The 13,010-nt window shown below is 45.8% G+C and overlaps 1 protein-coding gene across 1 annotated transcript in view; it reads left to right on the forward strand.

Annotated features, from left to right (window-relative positions):
* Positions 1 to 573: 573 nt before the first annotated feature.
* zc3h15 (zinc finger CCCH-type containing 15) overlaps positions 574 to 13,010 on the forward strand; it is a 34,937-nt gene continuing 22,500 nt past the window's right edge. The window contains exons 1-3 of the mRNA XM_067987695.1: positions 574 to 753; positions 9,768 to 9,869; positions 10,300 to 10,408. Coding sequence (XP_067843796.1) covers positions 682 to 753; positions 9,768 to 9,869; positions 10,300 to 10,408 — 283 coding nt within the window. The 5' untranslated portion in view covers positions 574 to 681. The remainder of the gene's footprint in view (positions 754 to 9,767; positions 9,870 to 10,299; positions 10,409 to 13,010) is intronic.

The raw sequence follows: 13,010 nt of genomic DNA on the forward strand, positions 1-13,010 counted from the left end.
AATTTTAAAATTGAGGCATTTCTAGACCAGGAGCCAATGCAAGTCAGTGGGCACAGGGGTGAGGGGAGAACGGGGCTTGGTGCGAGTTAGGATACGGGCAGCAGAGTTTTGGATGAGCTCAAGTTTACAGAGGGTGCACGCCGGGAGGCCGGCCAGGAGAGCTCCATTAGCTGCAAATCCTGAGGTCGTGAAAGGCGCTATATAAATGCAAGTCTGCAGGGGTCAAGTAGCCGAGGCCTTAGCTGACATTTTAGAATAAAGCGAGAGGGGAAAAAGACCTCTGCTGCAACCTCCCGAGGGCCACTGTCCGAACCTGCCTGCAAACCACGAGCAGGTGTGGTGTGTCTCTGGCCCCGCCCCTACTTGCCCGGCCTGGCCCCGCCCCTACTTGCCCGGCCTGGCCCCGCCCCTACTTGCCCGGCCTGGCCCCGCCCCTACTTGCCCGGCCTGGCCCCGCCCCTACTTGCCCGGCCTGGCCCCGCCCCTACTTGCCCGGCCCCGCCCCTACTTGCCCGGCCTGGCCCCGCCCCCGCCCATTGTTGTTGCCAGGGTATCGGAGCCGAGCCGGGATTACCCAGAACACCGCGCGGCCGCCACTTCCTTGCAGCGTCGCGGGCCTTCGGCGAGAGGATCCTCCAGTGCCGGCAGCGAGAGCGTGGTGGTCCGGAGAAACACAGTGACATGCCCCCCAAGAAAACGTCCAGCCAGCCCAGCAAAAAAAACGACCAAAAAAAGAAAGAGAAGATTATAGAGGTGAGCGGGAGCCGCGGTCGAGGGGGGGGGGGGGGAGCACGCCGCGCCGGCAGGGGCCTCGCCTCCACTCCACTCCACGCGAGGCACTGGCCGGGGCGGCCCCCTTTCCCCTCTCGGCCGGTAAACTCGTCAAAGTTTGAGGAGCGGGGGCATGAAGTGGAGGTTGGCGGCGGAGACCCCTGGGGCTCGGGGCGGAGGGCAGTTCCTGTTCCAGTCCCCAGGCCCGGCTCTCTCTCTCTCTCTGCCCCCCCCAATGTGTGTGAACTGGGATCTGTGACCGGAGGGAGCGCTGCTCCACACACTCCAGGAATGAGCCGGGTAAGGAGGCGGCTGTGAGAGATCAGGAGCCAAACTGTCAGTTCACCGTGACAATTCATGGAAGCCCCCCCCCCTTTTTTTTTTCTCCCGGTTAAAAACGTGCGGCTTCTGACTTACTCTTCGAATAAATCACAATTCTCAGTCTGGTTACCCACAAAATGGCAGCGGCGGGTCTATTTTTTTATTCGGCTCGTTGGCTGTAGAATCTGTGCAGCACTAACGTTTCTGCCTCCCAAGAATACGGCTGCTTTAATTCTGAAATAGTTGTTATTCAGTCTTTTTATACAAGGGGGAGGGCTGAAATTAGAGCTGCTGCTCAAAGAAGTAACATGCCTGAGAGGGGATTTGTTAGAGATTACATTCTAACAGCTGTCAAATAAAAAGTGGTATTTTTGTCCTGTTTTAAGAAGGTTGTAGTACAATCATCCTCGATGGTTGACTAGATGTTTTCCCTAACAACTTGTATTTATATAGCACCTTTTAACAGAAAAATATCTAAAAGCACTTGAGGTGGGGAAAAAAATGGATGCAAAGTTAAAGACAGAGATATTAGAAGTGACTATAAGCTTGGTCAAAGTGGTGAGGGAGTTGAAGAGACTGAAGGGTTCAGGGAAGAAAATGCAGAGTGTGGGGCCAAGGTGGCTGAAGGCACACACGGCTGCCAATGGTGGAGTTAAGGGAAAAGGGGATGCCCAAGAGACAGCAGCGAGATGGTATAGTACTGGAGGAGTTTAGGATGAGAATTTTAAATTTGGTGATGAGAAAACTGGGAGCCAGTGTAGGTCAGTGAAGACAGGGTGATTGGGGACTTGGTACAGGATGGGATGTGGGCAAAAGAGTTTTGGATGAGCCGAGGTTTATGAAAGATGGGTGGCTGGCCCAGGCAGCATTAGCATAATTGGGTCTGGAAGTGAGAACGGTATGAATGAGGGCAGATTGCTGATGAGGTTACAGAGGGGGAAAAATGTGGTTTGGAAGCTCAGCTCGGGATCAAATAGGATGCTAAGTGAGCAAATAGTCTGGTTCAACCTATGGATCGCTGGGGGGGGTGGTGGTGGAGTTGGTGGCAAGGGTATGGGGTTTGTAGTGGGGCAAAGGATGATGGCTTTGGTCTTCCCAAAGTTTAGCTGGAGGAAACTGCAGCTCACCTGAGACTGGATGTCAGACAAGCACAAGCAGTAGGTGCTTGTCTGGCGAGGTAGAAGTGAGTGTCATCAACATGCACATGTCTGCAGATAAGACTGTCAGAAAGTAGCATGTAGATGATGAAGAGGAGGGGGCTGAGGATGAGTCTTTCAGAGACTCCCAAGGTATCAGCACAGGGGTGTAAAGAGAAGTTATTGCTGGAGATGCTCTAGCTACAATCTGTTAGGTAAAAGTGGAACCGAGAGAAGTGTTTGAGGAGGATGGGTGATCAACCATGTCAAAGGCTGGAGAAAGATTGAGGATGGATAATGTGCCACAGTCACAGGAAATGTTATTTGTGCCTTTGGCAAGGGCTGTTTTGGTGCTGATTTAAGTCTGCATTCCCTTGGACTTGAGGGAGCGAAGATGGGACCAGACCACAGGAACAGCTGGGATGATTTTGCTGGGGACAAAGGCATCAAGAGTGGTGAGGTTTTTTTTTATTCGTTCATGGGATGTGGGCGTCGCTGGCGAGGCCGGCATTTATTGCCCATCCCTAATTGCCCTTGAGAAGGTGGTGGTGAGCCGCCTTCTTGAACTGCTGCAGTCCGTGTGGTGAAGGTTCTCCCACAGGGCTGTTAGGAAGGGAGTTCCAGGATTTTGACCCAGCGACGATGAAGGAACAGCGATATATTTCCAAGTCAGGATGGTGTGTGACTTGGAGGGGAACGTGCAGGTGGTGCTATTCCCATGTACCTGCTGCCCTTGTCCTTCTAGGTGGTAGAGGTCGCGGGTTTGGGAGGTGCTGTCGAAGAAGCCTTGGTGAGTTGCTGCAGTGCATCCTGTGGATGGTACACACTGCAGCCACTGTGTGCCGGTGGTGAAGGGAGTGAATGTTTAGGGTGGTGGATGGGGTGCCAATCAAGCGGGCTGCTTTGTCCTGGATGGTGTCTAGCTTCTTGAGTGTTGTTGGAGCTGCACTCATCCAGGCAAGTGGTTGAGCCACAGAGATATCATGGTGAATGGAGGACCTAATAGAGGCAGCTGGGAGTTTGAAATTGTTGTTGTAAGTGACGTGGGAAGAGTGTTTTCCAGGGGTGGACGTGGAATGGCTGGAAGGGGTAGGGTTGTGGGCAGTGAAAGATACAAGGAAGTAGTCAAAGATGGCCTTGTCAGAGATCGAGATCATACAGTAGAGAGGCCGAGGGGGATGGTATGGTCAAGAGTTTTTAATGGAGGGAGAGGTTTAGGGAGGGCAATGAATTCATGAGAGCACGCAATGAGTGTTGAGATGGAGATGAAATCACTGAGGAAAAGTTGCTCATTGCAGAGGCTGATAGGATATTTTGGGATGCGGATTGGGGCGGTAGACAAAAAGGATTTTGAAGAAGTGAGGTGCTTAAAGAATTACCAGGTGCTGGAAGAGATGGGGGGGCAAATAAGGTGTGACGTTGTGATGAGGGCCAAGTTGCCACAGCAGCAATTTGATTGGGATGGGTGGTGGAACGTATAGCCAGGTGGGGAGGCTCTGCTAAGAAACAAGGTGTCACCACCCATAAGCCAAGTTTCAGTCAAAGCCAGAATATCAATGCAATCATCCATAATAAGGACTTGAATGTCTGCGAGTGAACAGCCATTCTGGAGGGAGTTACGGACAGGGGTGATGATCGTTGGTTCGACAAGAGTCCAAGGGGGCAGTGATGGAAGCGTTATGCGGAACAGCAAGGTGGGTGGTCAGCTTAGCCCCCAGCCAGTGTGCTGGACATGAAAGTGGGTGAGAGAGGGGAGCATGGCGCAGTTGGGTTGCTGCTCATAAGGAGGCAGTGATGGGTGCTTGTTGAGCCCTTCGGAGAACACTAAGAAGTACAGAGGGTAGAAGTGGGTTTATTAAAGGTGATTCTAGCCTTTGGTGACAGCAGAGTAGGAGGGCAGAGGAGTAGTAATTGGGATGGGGTTGTAAAGTACCAAGAGGGGATAAATGAAAAGTGGCACAGTTGGGTGACAGGGAGGAGAGAGGAGAAAAGGGCTCAAGTGGCTGAGGGAAAACAAAATGTCTTTTCATTTATCAGACTAGTGCTTTTCTCGCGTCATTGTTCAGTGTATCAGAGAAGCTTAATAGAGTGTGTTCGCTAAGGTCTGACACCAGTATCCCTTCCCTGCCAGCAGAGCTGGAGATGACCCCACCCTACAAAGAGTTTCTCTCTGTCCTCTTGCACTTCAGATTCTTTTCCGTTTCGCGCTGAACCAGGTCTGCAAGACTCTCCCTTTCCCCCTCTTACCATGTCTTTAACAACAAAGATGTGCTCCCATGTGTGTGAATTTTGTATACAGTGAAATTATTGCATCAGGATTTTCAAAGTCAATTGGTCAGGTGGGAATTGTGAAGTGCGGGGAGGGGTTTTCTTGTAGCTCGGAAACCTGGTGGAGTTTGTGGTGGTGTTTGTGAAAGCTGACAGCCTAGGTTGTTTGGTATATAGTACGGTGGTTGAAGAACCATTATGGAGGTCTATATGCCACAGAAACTTCATTTGGTATAATGAGTGAATCACAATGCAGGTGTGGTTCTGGGATCTTTTGGGTTGAACAGACTCTAAATATGGAGTACTATAGAAAAAAAATCAGTACAGAAATGCATTGCCGTTAAGTTTGAGCATAAGATTTTTTTTTAAATTGGTTCATATCAATACAAGTTTATTTTCAGACGAGACTTCCTCAGCTGACGTTTACATTCAGTATCAGCAATACGACGGGCCTCATAGTAGGAGATGTCTTAGTGGGTGGTTTTTTGTCCTGCTTTCTTATCTTGAGCAGGTTGTTCCCCCTTATGAATGTTTATTTTTCAGAGTTGTTTTTAAGCAGTCTTTATATATCTCTTGCTGCCCACCATGAAATCACTTCCCAGTTGTCAGTGTAGCATATAAGATCTTTGGGATTTGTTCACCAGGCATTTGCACCACATGGCCTGACCGGTGTAGTCTTGGCTTCATGATCAGAGCACCTATGCTTTGCATGTCAGCTTTTTTAAGAACTTCTTGCCATATTATCTTCATTAGTTGTCTCATGCAGCCTAGGTGAAGGTGATTCAGTTTTTTTTAATGTGGCTTGCCTATGTTGTCCAAGTTTCACAGGCATAAAGCAGGATCATCAGAAAAACAGCCTGTATACTTTGAGCTTGGTCTGCAGGCTGTAGCCTCTCTTATCCCGGAGGCACTCGTGAAGTTTTCGAAAAGCTAGGTTGGCTTTGGTGATTCCGTGGGATACCTCTGTATCGATATGGGCTTCTCTAGACGGGGTGCTACCTAGGTAAGTGAGTCTGTCCACAGCCTGAACTCTGTTACCGTCGATACTGATGATAGGTGGAGTGTAATCCTTGCCTGGGGCTGATTGAAAGAGTATCACCATCTTCTTAAGATTGGTAATCATGTCAAATTGCAGGCAAGCTGTTGCAAAATGATTGTTCATGATTGTTTGCAGACCGTCCTGGGAGTGGGGCTCGAGCAGACACTAAGTGAATCAAGGGATATAGGGATAGGGTGGGAAAGTGGAGTGGAGGTCGAAGATCAGCCGTGACCTTATTGAATGGTGGAGCAGGCTCAAGGGGCCATATGGTCTGCTCCTGCTCCTACTTATGTTAGACCAGGTCATCAGAAAATAGGAGTTCATAAACAAGTTCTTCCAGCATCTTTGTTTTAGCTTGTAGGCTTCTAAGGCTGAAGAGCTGCCCATTTGCCTTGAATGTGATCTTGACTCCGATTTTGAGATTATTGAAAGCATAGCAGCAAACAAAATGCTGGAGTGATGGTGCAAGGCCACCATCCTTGTGTAGCACCATTTGTAATGAGGAAGGAAATGGAATTGTCCTAATCTTCCACCACTCTAGCCATCATGCTGTCATGGAATTGTTTGACCACTTTAATGAATTTGTCTAGACACCCAAACTTGGAGAGGATTTTCCAGAGACCATCCATACTAACAGTGTCGATGCCTTTGTCTGGTCAACAAAAACACAGTAAAAGTCTACATTTTGCTCTCCTTTTCTTGGAGTTGCCTGGCTGTGAAGATCATATCAGTTGTGCCTCTTATCCACATTGCTGAAAAAATCTTACCAGACAGTTAATGTGTTGAATAAAGCAATTGAGCATCATTCTTGCAAGGATCTTTACAGCAATGACAAGAGTTTCCCTGGTGATAAAACAATTTCCCTTTCCATTGTAGAGTGGACAAAAGAAGCAAATTTGAACTTCTGGGGCATCTTTCCTGAACGCCACATAGGTTGAAATAACTCATTGAGGTATTTGATTAAGTAGTCGCCACCTGCTTTGTATATCTCAGCTGGAATAGCATCAGAACCCAATGCTTTCCTATTTTGAGAGCATCTAGATGGCTAGAAGATGGTGTTGGTGATGAAAAGGCTGTGTTCAGCGTATTTCCTTAGGAGCAGAAGGCCGATGTTATTTCCAATGCCATATTTGCCAACGATGCACCTCCAGGTTTGATGGTCTGACCCGACGTGAGTGTTGAAATCATCCAGGATGATTTTATCATGCGTAGTTACTTGAGAGCATGATCTAGATCTTCATAGAACTTGCTTTTGATCTTGTGTGTGTTGGTGCTGATGATGTTGGCAATCTTAGTGTCATCATACGGTCATTGATACCTTTGGGAAAATTTTCAAGTTTGTCTGTGATACTGGACAGTAGCAAAGCCATCACCGGCCTCTCAACATTCCTCCTTGGGCCAGCCACTCCAGAAAAAGATAAAGCAAGCACCAGTTTCCTTAAGCTGACCAACTTCGACATGGCAAATTTTGCGTAGTGCTGCAATATCTATTTTATATCTATTCAGTTCTCTGGCGGTCAGCACAATTCTGCGTTCATGTCTCAGTGGAATCACCATCCATGAACGTACGAACATTGATAGAATCATAGAATCTTACAGCGCAGAAGGAGGCCATTTGGCCCGTCGTGCCTGTGCTGGCTCTTTGAAAGAGCTGTCCAATTTAGATCCACACTCGAGCTTTTTCCCCAAAATCCTGCAAATTAGTCCTTTTCAAGTACATGTCCAATTGTCTTTTGAAAGTTCCTATGGAATCTGATTCCGGCACCCTTTTAGATAGTGCGTTCCTGATCTTAACAGCCCTCTTAGAAAACATTTCTCCTCATTTCCATTCTATTTTAAATCTGTGACCTCTGGTTAGCGACTCACTTGCCAAAGGAAACAGTTTCTCCCTACTTGCTCTATCAAAACCCCTCATAATTTTGAATACCTCTATTTGATCTCCCCTTAACCTTCTCTGCTCCAAGGAGAACAATCTTGAGCTTCTCCAATCTCTCCACATAACTGAAGTCCCTCATCCCTTGTATCATCCTGGTAAACCTCCTCTGCACTCTCTCCAACGCCTTGCCATCCTTCCTAAAGTGTGGTGCCCAGAATTGTACACAATACTCCAGCTGAGGCCTAATTAGTGATTTGTAAAAGTTTAGCATGACTTCCTTGTTTTTGTATTCAGTGTCCCTATTTACAAAACCAAGTATTCCATACGCTTTCTTAACTAGCTTATCAACTTGCCCTGCCATCTTCAAAGATTTGTGAATATGCACCCCCAGGTCCCTCTGCTCTTGCACCACCCCTCAAAACAGTACCATTTAGATTATACTGCCTCTCCATGTTGTTCCTCCCAAAGTGCATCACTTCACACTTATCCACATTAAATTGCATCTGCCCATTTCATCAGTCTGTCTAAGTCCTCCTCAAGTCTGCTACTATCCTCCACACTATTTACTATGTTGCCAAGTTTTGTATCATCCACAAACTTCAAAATTGTACTCCCTATACCCAAGTCCAGGTCATTTATATATAACAAGACCCCACTGCATACCTCTGCCCAGTCAGAAAAACATTCATTGCAGGCAGCAATATTGAAAAGGAAAGGTTTGATTCTTGATTTTAGGTGTTTTTGACTACAAAAATGAGTTGTCCATCAGTTGCAGCATGCTGACTAGGGAACACAGAAGTGGGAAATGTTTAGGGCACCTTTTCTTATCTCTTCCTCATGCCATGGAGGTGAGCAGTGCTGTCATAAAGAGGGCTGCTGAATTCCACTGCCGCTTAATTCAGTGAGGAGTGACCTTGTGCTCTGAGCTGCCTGTGTGCAGGTCTGAGTTACTGGAAGGTGAGCAATGCTGTGGAAGTGTACTATTGAGGAGACAAAAATGTTTTGGTCATTTGCCTCTCTGGAGCACAACATCCTTCCTATGATCAGGTGACCACAACTGTTCACAGTACACCAGATTGGACTAAGCAATGCTTACACAGCAACAAATTTAAATCCCTTGATTTGTGCTTTACCTCTCTCCTAATGGAACCCATTACCTTATTTTTCTCTTGATATAGTTGAGCACCAGGTGACAATTTCATAGATTTATTCACAAGAACTGTTTTGCTTTCATCAGTGTGTGCATTTAAATAACTGTATATTGAATGCTTGATCTGTTGCTAAGTTTTCAAATACTGAAAGTGTCCAAGCATTTGTGTTCATGGGCCGCATAGATGCATTCCATGCAGCCTATGTTGAAGGCCGAGATAGGTAGATTTTTGGACTCTAGCGGCATCAAGGGATATGGGGATTGGGCAGGAAAATGGAGTTGAGGTTGAAGATCAGCCATGATCTTATTGAATGACTGACCAGGCTCGAGGGGCTGTATAGCCCACTCCTGCTCCTATTTCTTATGTTCTTTGGGGCTTCATAAAAAGTTTAAATCCATGTTCCGATTGATTTGCATTTACCTCAAGTTCCTATTACGAACACATCTTGATGTTGTGGCTTATCCACCAGTAAAGCAACAACAGTAAGAGCAACCCTTTCCGCACCTAAAGGCTCTCAAAATTCAAAAAGACAAACCAGCGAATAAGACGATTGCAAGTAGGAGCACATTGCTGGGGCTTCATGGTTTGGTATGCCAGGGCTCATGGGTTGCAGGTTGGACACCCCTGATGTACTGGGATGGGAAAACATCCAAGTATGCAACATTCATTGCATTTTTGTTGTCTACCATGTCAAAAAAAAACATCATTAGCTGAGCTTCCTTTCTCTTTTTTTCAAAATAACTAGAACTTTTTAACATTATTTAAAGTGTCAATCTCTACCAGTCTCTTAATTGAGGCCCACTCAGGGATAGTGCACTGTGAAGTGATGGGGCACAGGTCTGTGCATGCAGTTCCTCAAGTTAAACTGATCTCAGTAATATTACCATGTAGTTAACTAGCAGAGGCACTTTTGCACAGGATGAGTTTAATTTTAAATAAATGAGAAAATATAGCTTGTGATCCTAATAGAGTGCCTTCACCTATTGTAAGGAAGCTGCATTACTTTGCCTTTATTTGCTGGAGAGCTAGAAAAGGAGAGAACAGCACTGAATCCTAACTCGGTCACCATCCCATAGCAGACCATTAATGGAGAGGCCCTAAAGTGCATGGTACAGCATCCACCATAGGTGATGGGGAGGCCGGCTATATTCTGAATACCGTTCATCTAGTGAAACTTCAGATGTTGGCTTTTCTTGCTGTTCTAGGATAAGACCTTTGGTCTGAAGAACAAGAAAGGAGCAAAACAGCAGAAATTCATCAAAACTGTGACAAACCAAGTCAAGTATGGGCAGACAGGTGGAAAACAGGTACAGTAAATTAAATGTTGAAGCCCTGTAAGTTGTGGAATATTTGTTTGTCTTTCATACAGTGAGTCAACTCACAGACAAACCTAGACAAAATCTTCAGTTTGTTTAAAATGTTGTGCTGGTGAATGCTTTCAGCTCTGTTGCAATCCTTGAAAATCTGAATATCAATACAGTATTAATTGTTAAACAGTCTGAAATGATCAAATATCTTTCAAGAAAATCTATATGTTAGTATAAGGAGAGACTTGTATCCCGGTGCTAGGGTTTTACTGAACTGTAGCTGTGATTTAGGGAAGTGAATTATATTTTGGATTTTTGGTGCAGCATTGAGGCACTGAACAGATGGAGCAGGAAATTGATATAAACTATACTGCTTCCAAGCAATGTTGGTGTGCACTGTTTGCTTATTAAGAATTTTTTTTTTCTTTAGGCACCTTTTGGTGAAGAAAAGAAATCTAAGAAAGATGATAAAAAGAAAGAGCTCCAAGAGCTGAATGAACTTTTTAAACCTGTAGTAGTTGCTCAGAAGGTCAGCAAAGGTAACTAGTTTTTTATTACTGTTTGTCAACTCTTAGACTACTGAAATTTAATCTAAAAGGACATTGACAAATGATGGCATGGATAAACACTGCAAGAGATGATTAAAATACCATTGCCTCAAAATGATTCAATACCCTTCATTTTACCACCACTGTACAATAGCGCTTCACTAAAATTAGTGCCAACTACTCAGGGTGCATAAAATAGTCATGTCTAAACATTGATTCTGCCTATGTTCAAGACTGCACAGCCTGGCAGACATCTGACATAGTAAATAGTTTACCTGCTATATGTCTCATTGTTCCAACAGCCTCAGCACAAGTATTGTGGAATTATTTTCTTAGGAATAGACAAGAGATCAGTGATGTCCTAATGATCTGTAATTATCAACATTATCTCACAACATACAGAGTACAGTTTTTACTTGCTCCTTTTCTTCAAAAGCATATTGTGAGCAAAAATAGTATGCAAAAGGAATACTCATATTTTCTTTCTCCCCTTAAGTGACATTGCCTGAACTCTTTTATACATCATGTTGTCACTGTCTCTCTACATCTACCCATCAGCTTCCGCCCGTCTTTCCCTCCCCTCTTCGATCTGGCCTTTAGCTTTGCCCAAAATCTTTCCCAATTTATTACACTATCTTCCACTGTCTGTCTCCCACATTGTTTTTTTTTCTCCTATTTCAGCAGCAACTACAACACAGCATCGCAAGATATTGGGCCAGCAGGAATAGTGCACCATATCAGTCTCTCTGATTCTTCAGTTCTTCATAGACCTGCAGAGACTTTGGTAGGGAGAGAGATGTGTTTCAGAAATCAGCTGGTGGCATTGACTACATTATTAACTTCAAGAATACAAAGGATGTTACCAACATCCGGCATCCCCTGCCCAGCCCCCCTTCAAATTCCAGCCCTACCCTAAAGAAAAACATGTACCGTATGTTTGTGATAATGCTGAGAATTCTGGACAATTCCCTAATGTAATGACAAGATAGAGAACTATAATTTTAACTGCAACAAAAACATTCTTTAAATTTTCTTGCTAAGTTCTGTTGTAGCACTGGATTCTTGCCACTAGCTGGCATTGTAACCCATTTATACATTGATGTGTGTCTTACATTGATATGTATCTTCCTTTGCATGGTCTAGCACTGCCTGGGACTGTGCAAATCTATAATTTACTGCTTTGTTTCTGGACAGAGGCAGCAAATAACTAATATTTCAGTGACCTGAATTTGGAACTACAGCAATCATTGCCAGACATAAACCTTTTTGATGAAGATAAGTAAACACAGGGAAAGATTTGAAAAGAAAAAGTATTACATAGAGAATTGGAAATCAGATGGGAGGGGGAGAAGAACAGACTTTTATTTGACTGTCTGAAATTGACTTGTTAATCTGGGCCAGGTACCTTTTCAGGGTTTTTTTTTATTCGTTCATGGGATGTGGGCATCGCTGGCGAGGCCGGCATTTATTGCCCATCCCTAATTGCCCTTGAGAAGGTGGTGGTGAGCCGCCTTCTTGAACCGTGTGGTGACGGTTCTCCCACAGTGCTGTTAGGAAGGGAATTCCAAGATTTTGACCCAGCGACGATGAAGGGACGGCGATGTATTTCCAAGTCGGAATGGTGTGTGACTTGGAGGGGAACGTGCAGGTGGTGGTGTTCCCATGTGCCTGCTGCTCTTGTCCTTCTAGGTGGTAGAGATCGCGGGTTTGGGAGGTGCTATCGAAGAAGCCTTGGCGAGTTGCTGCAGTGCATCCTGTGGATGGTACACACTGCAGCCACTGTGCGCCGGTGGTGAAGGGAGTGAATGTTTAGGGTGGTGGATGGGGTGCCAATCAAGCGGGCTGCTTTGTCCTGGATGGTGTTGAGCTACTTGAGTGTTGTTGGAACTGCATTCATCCAAGCAAGTGGAGAGTATTCCATCACACTCCTGACTTGTGCCTTGTAGATGGTGGAAAGGCTTTGGGGAGTCAGGAGGTGAGTCACTCGCCACAGAATACCCAGCCTCTGACCTGCTCTTGTAGCCACAGTATTTATATGGCTGGTCCTGTTAAGTTTCTGGTCGATGCTGACCCCCAGGATGTTGATGGTGGGGGATTCGGTGATGGTAATGCCGTTGAATGTCATGGGGAGGTGGTTAGACTCTCTCTTGTTGGAGATGGTCATTGCCTGGCACTTGTCTGGCACGAATGTTACTTGCCACTTATCAGCCCAAGCCTGGATGTTGTCCAGATCTTGCTGCATGCGGGCTCGGACTGCTTCATTATTTGAGGGGTTGCGAATGGAACTGAACACTGTGCAAACATCCCCATTTCTGACCTCATGATGGAGGGAAGGTCATTGATGAAGCAGCTGAAGATGGTTGGGCCTAGGACACTGCCATGAGGAACTCCTGCAGCAATGCCCTGGGGCTGAGATGATTGACCTCCATCAACCACTACCATCTTCCTTTGTGCTAGGTATGACTCCAGCCACTGGAGAGTTTTCCCCCTGATTCCCATTGACTTCAATTTTACTAGGGCTCCTTGGTGCCACACTCGGTCAAATGCTGCTTTGATGTCAAGGGCAGTTACTCTCGCCTCACCTCTGGAATTC

The sequence above is a fragment of the Heptranchias perlo genome, chromosome 7, assembly GCF_035084215.1.
Source record: "Heptranchias perlo isolate sHepPer1 chromosome 7, sHepPer1.hap1, whole genome shotgun sequence".
NCBI classification, from domain to species: domain Eukaryota; kingdom Metazoa; phylum Chordata; class Chondrichthyes; order Hexanchiformes; family Hexanchidae; genus Heptranchias; species Heptranchias perlo.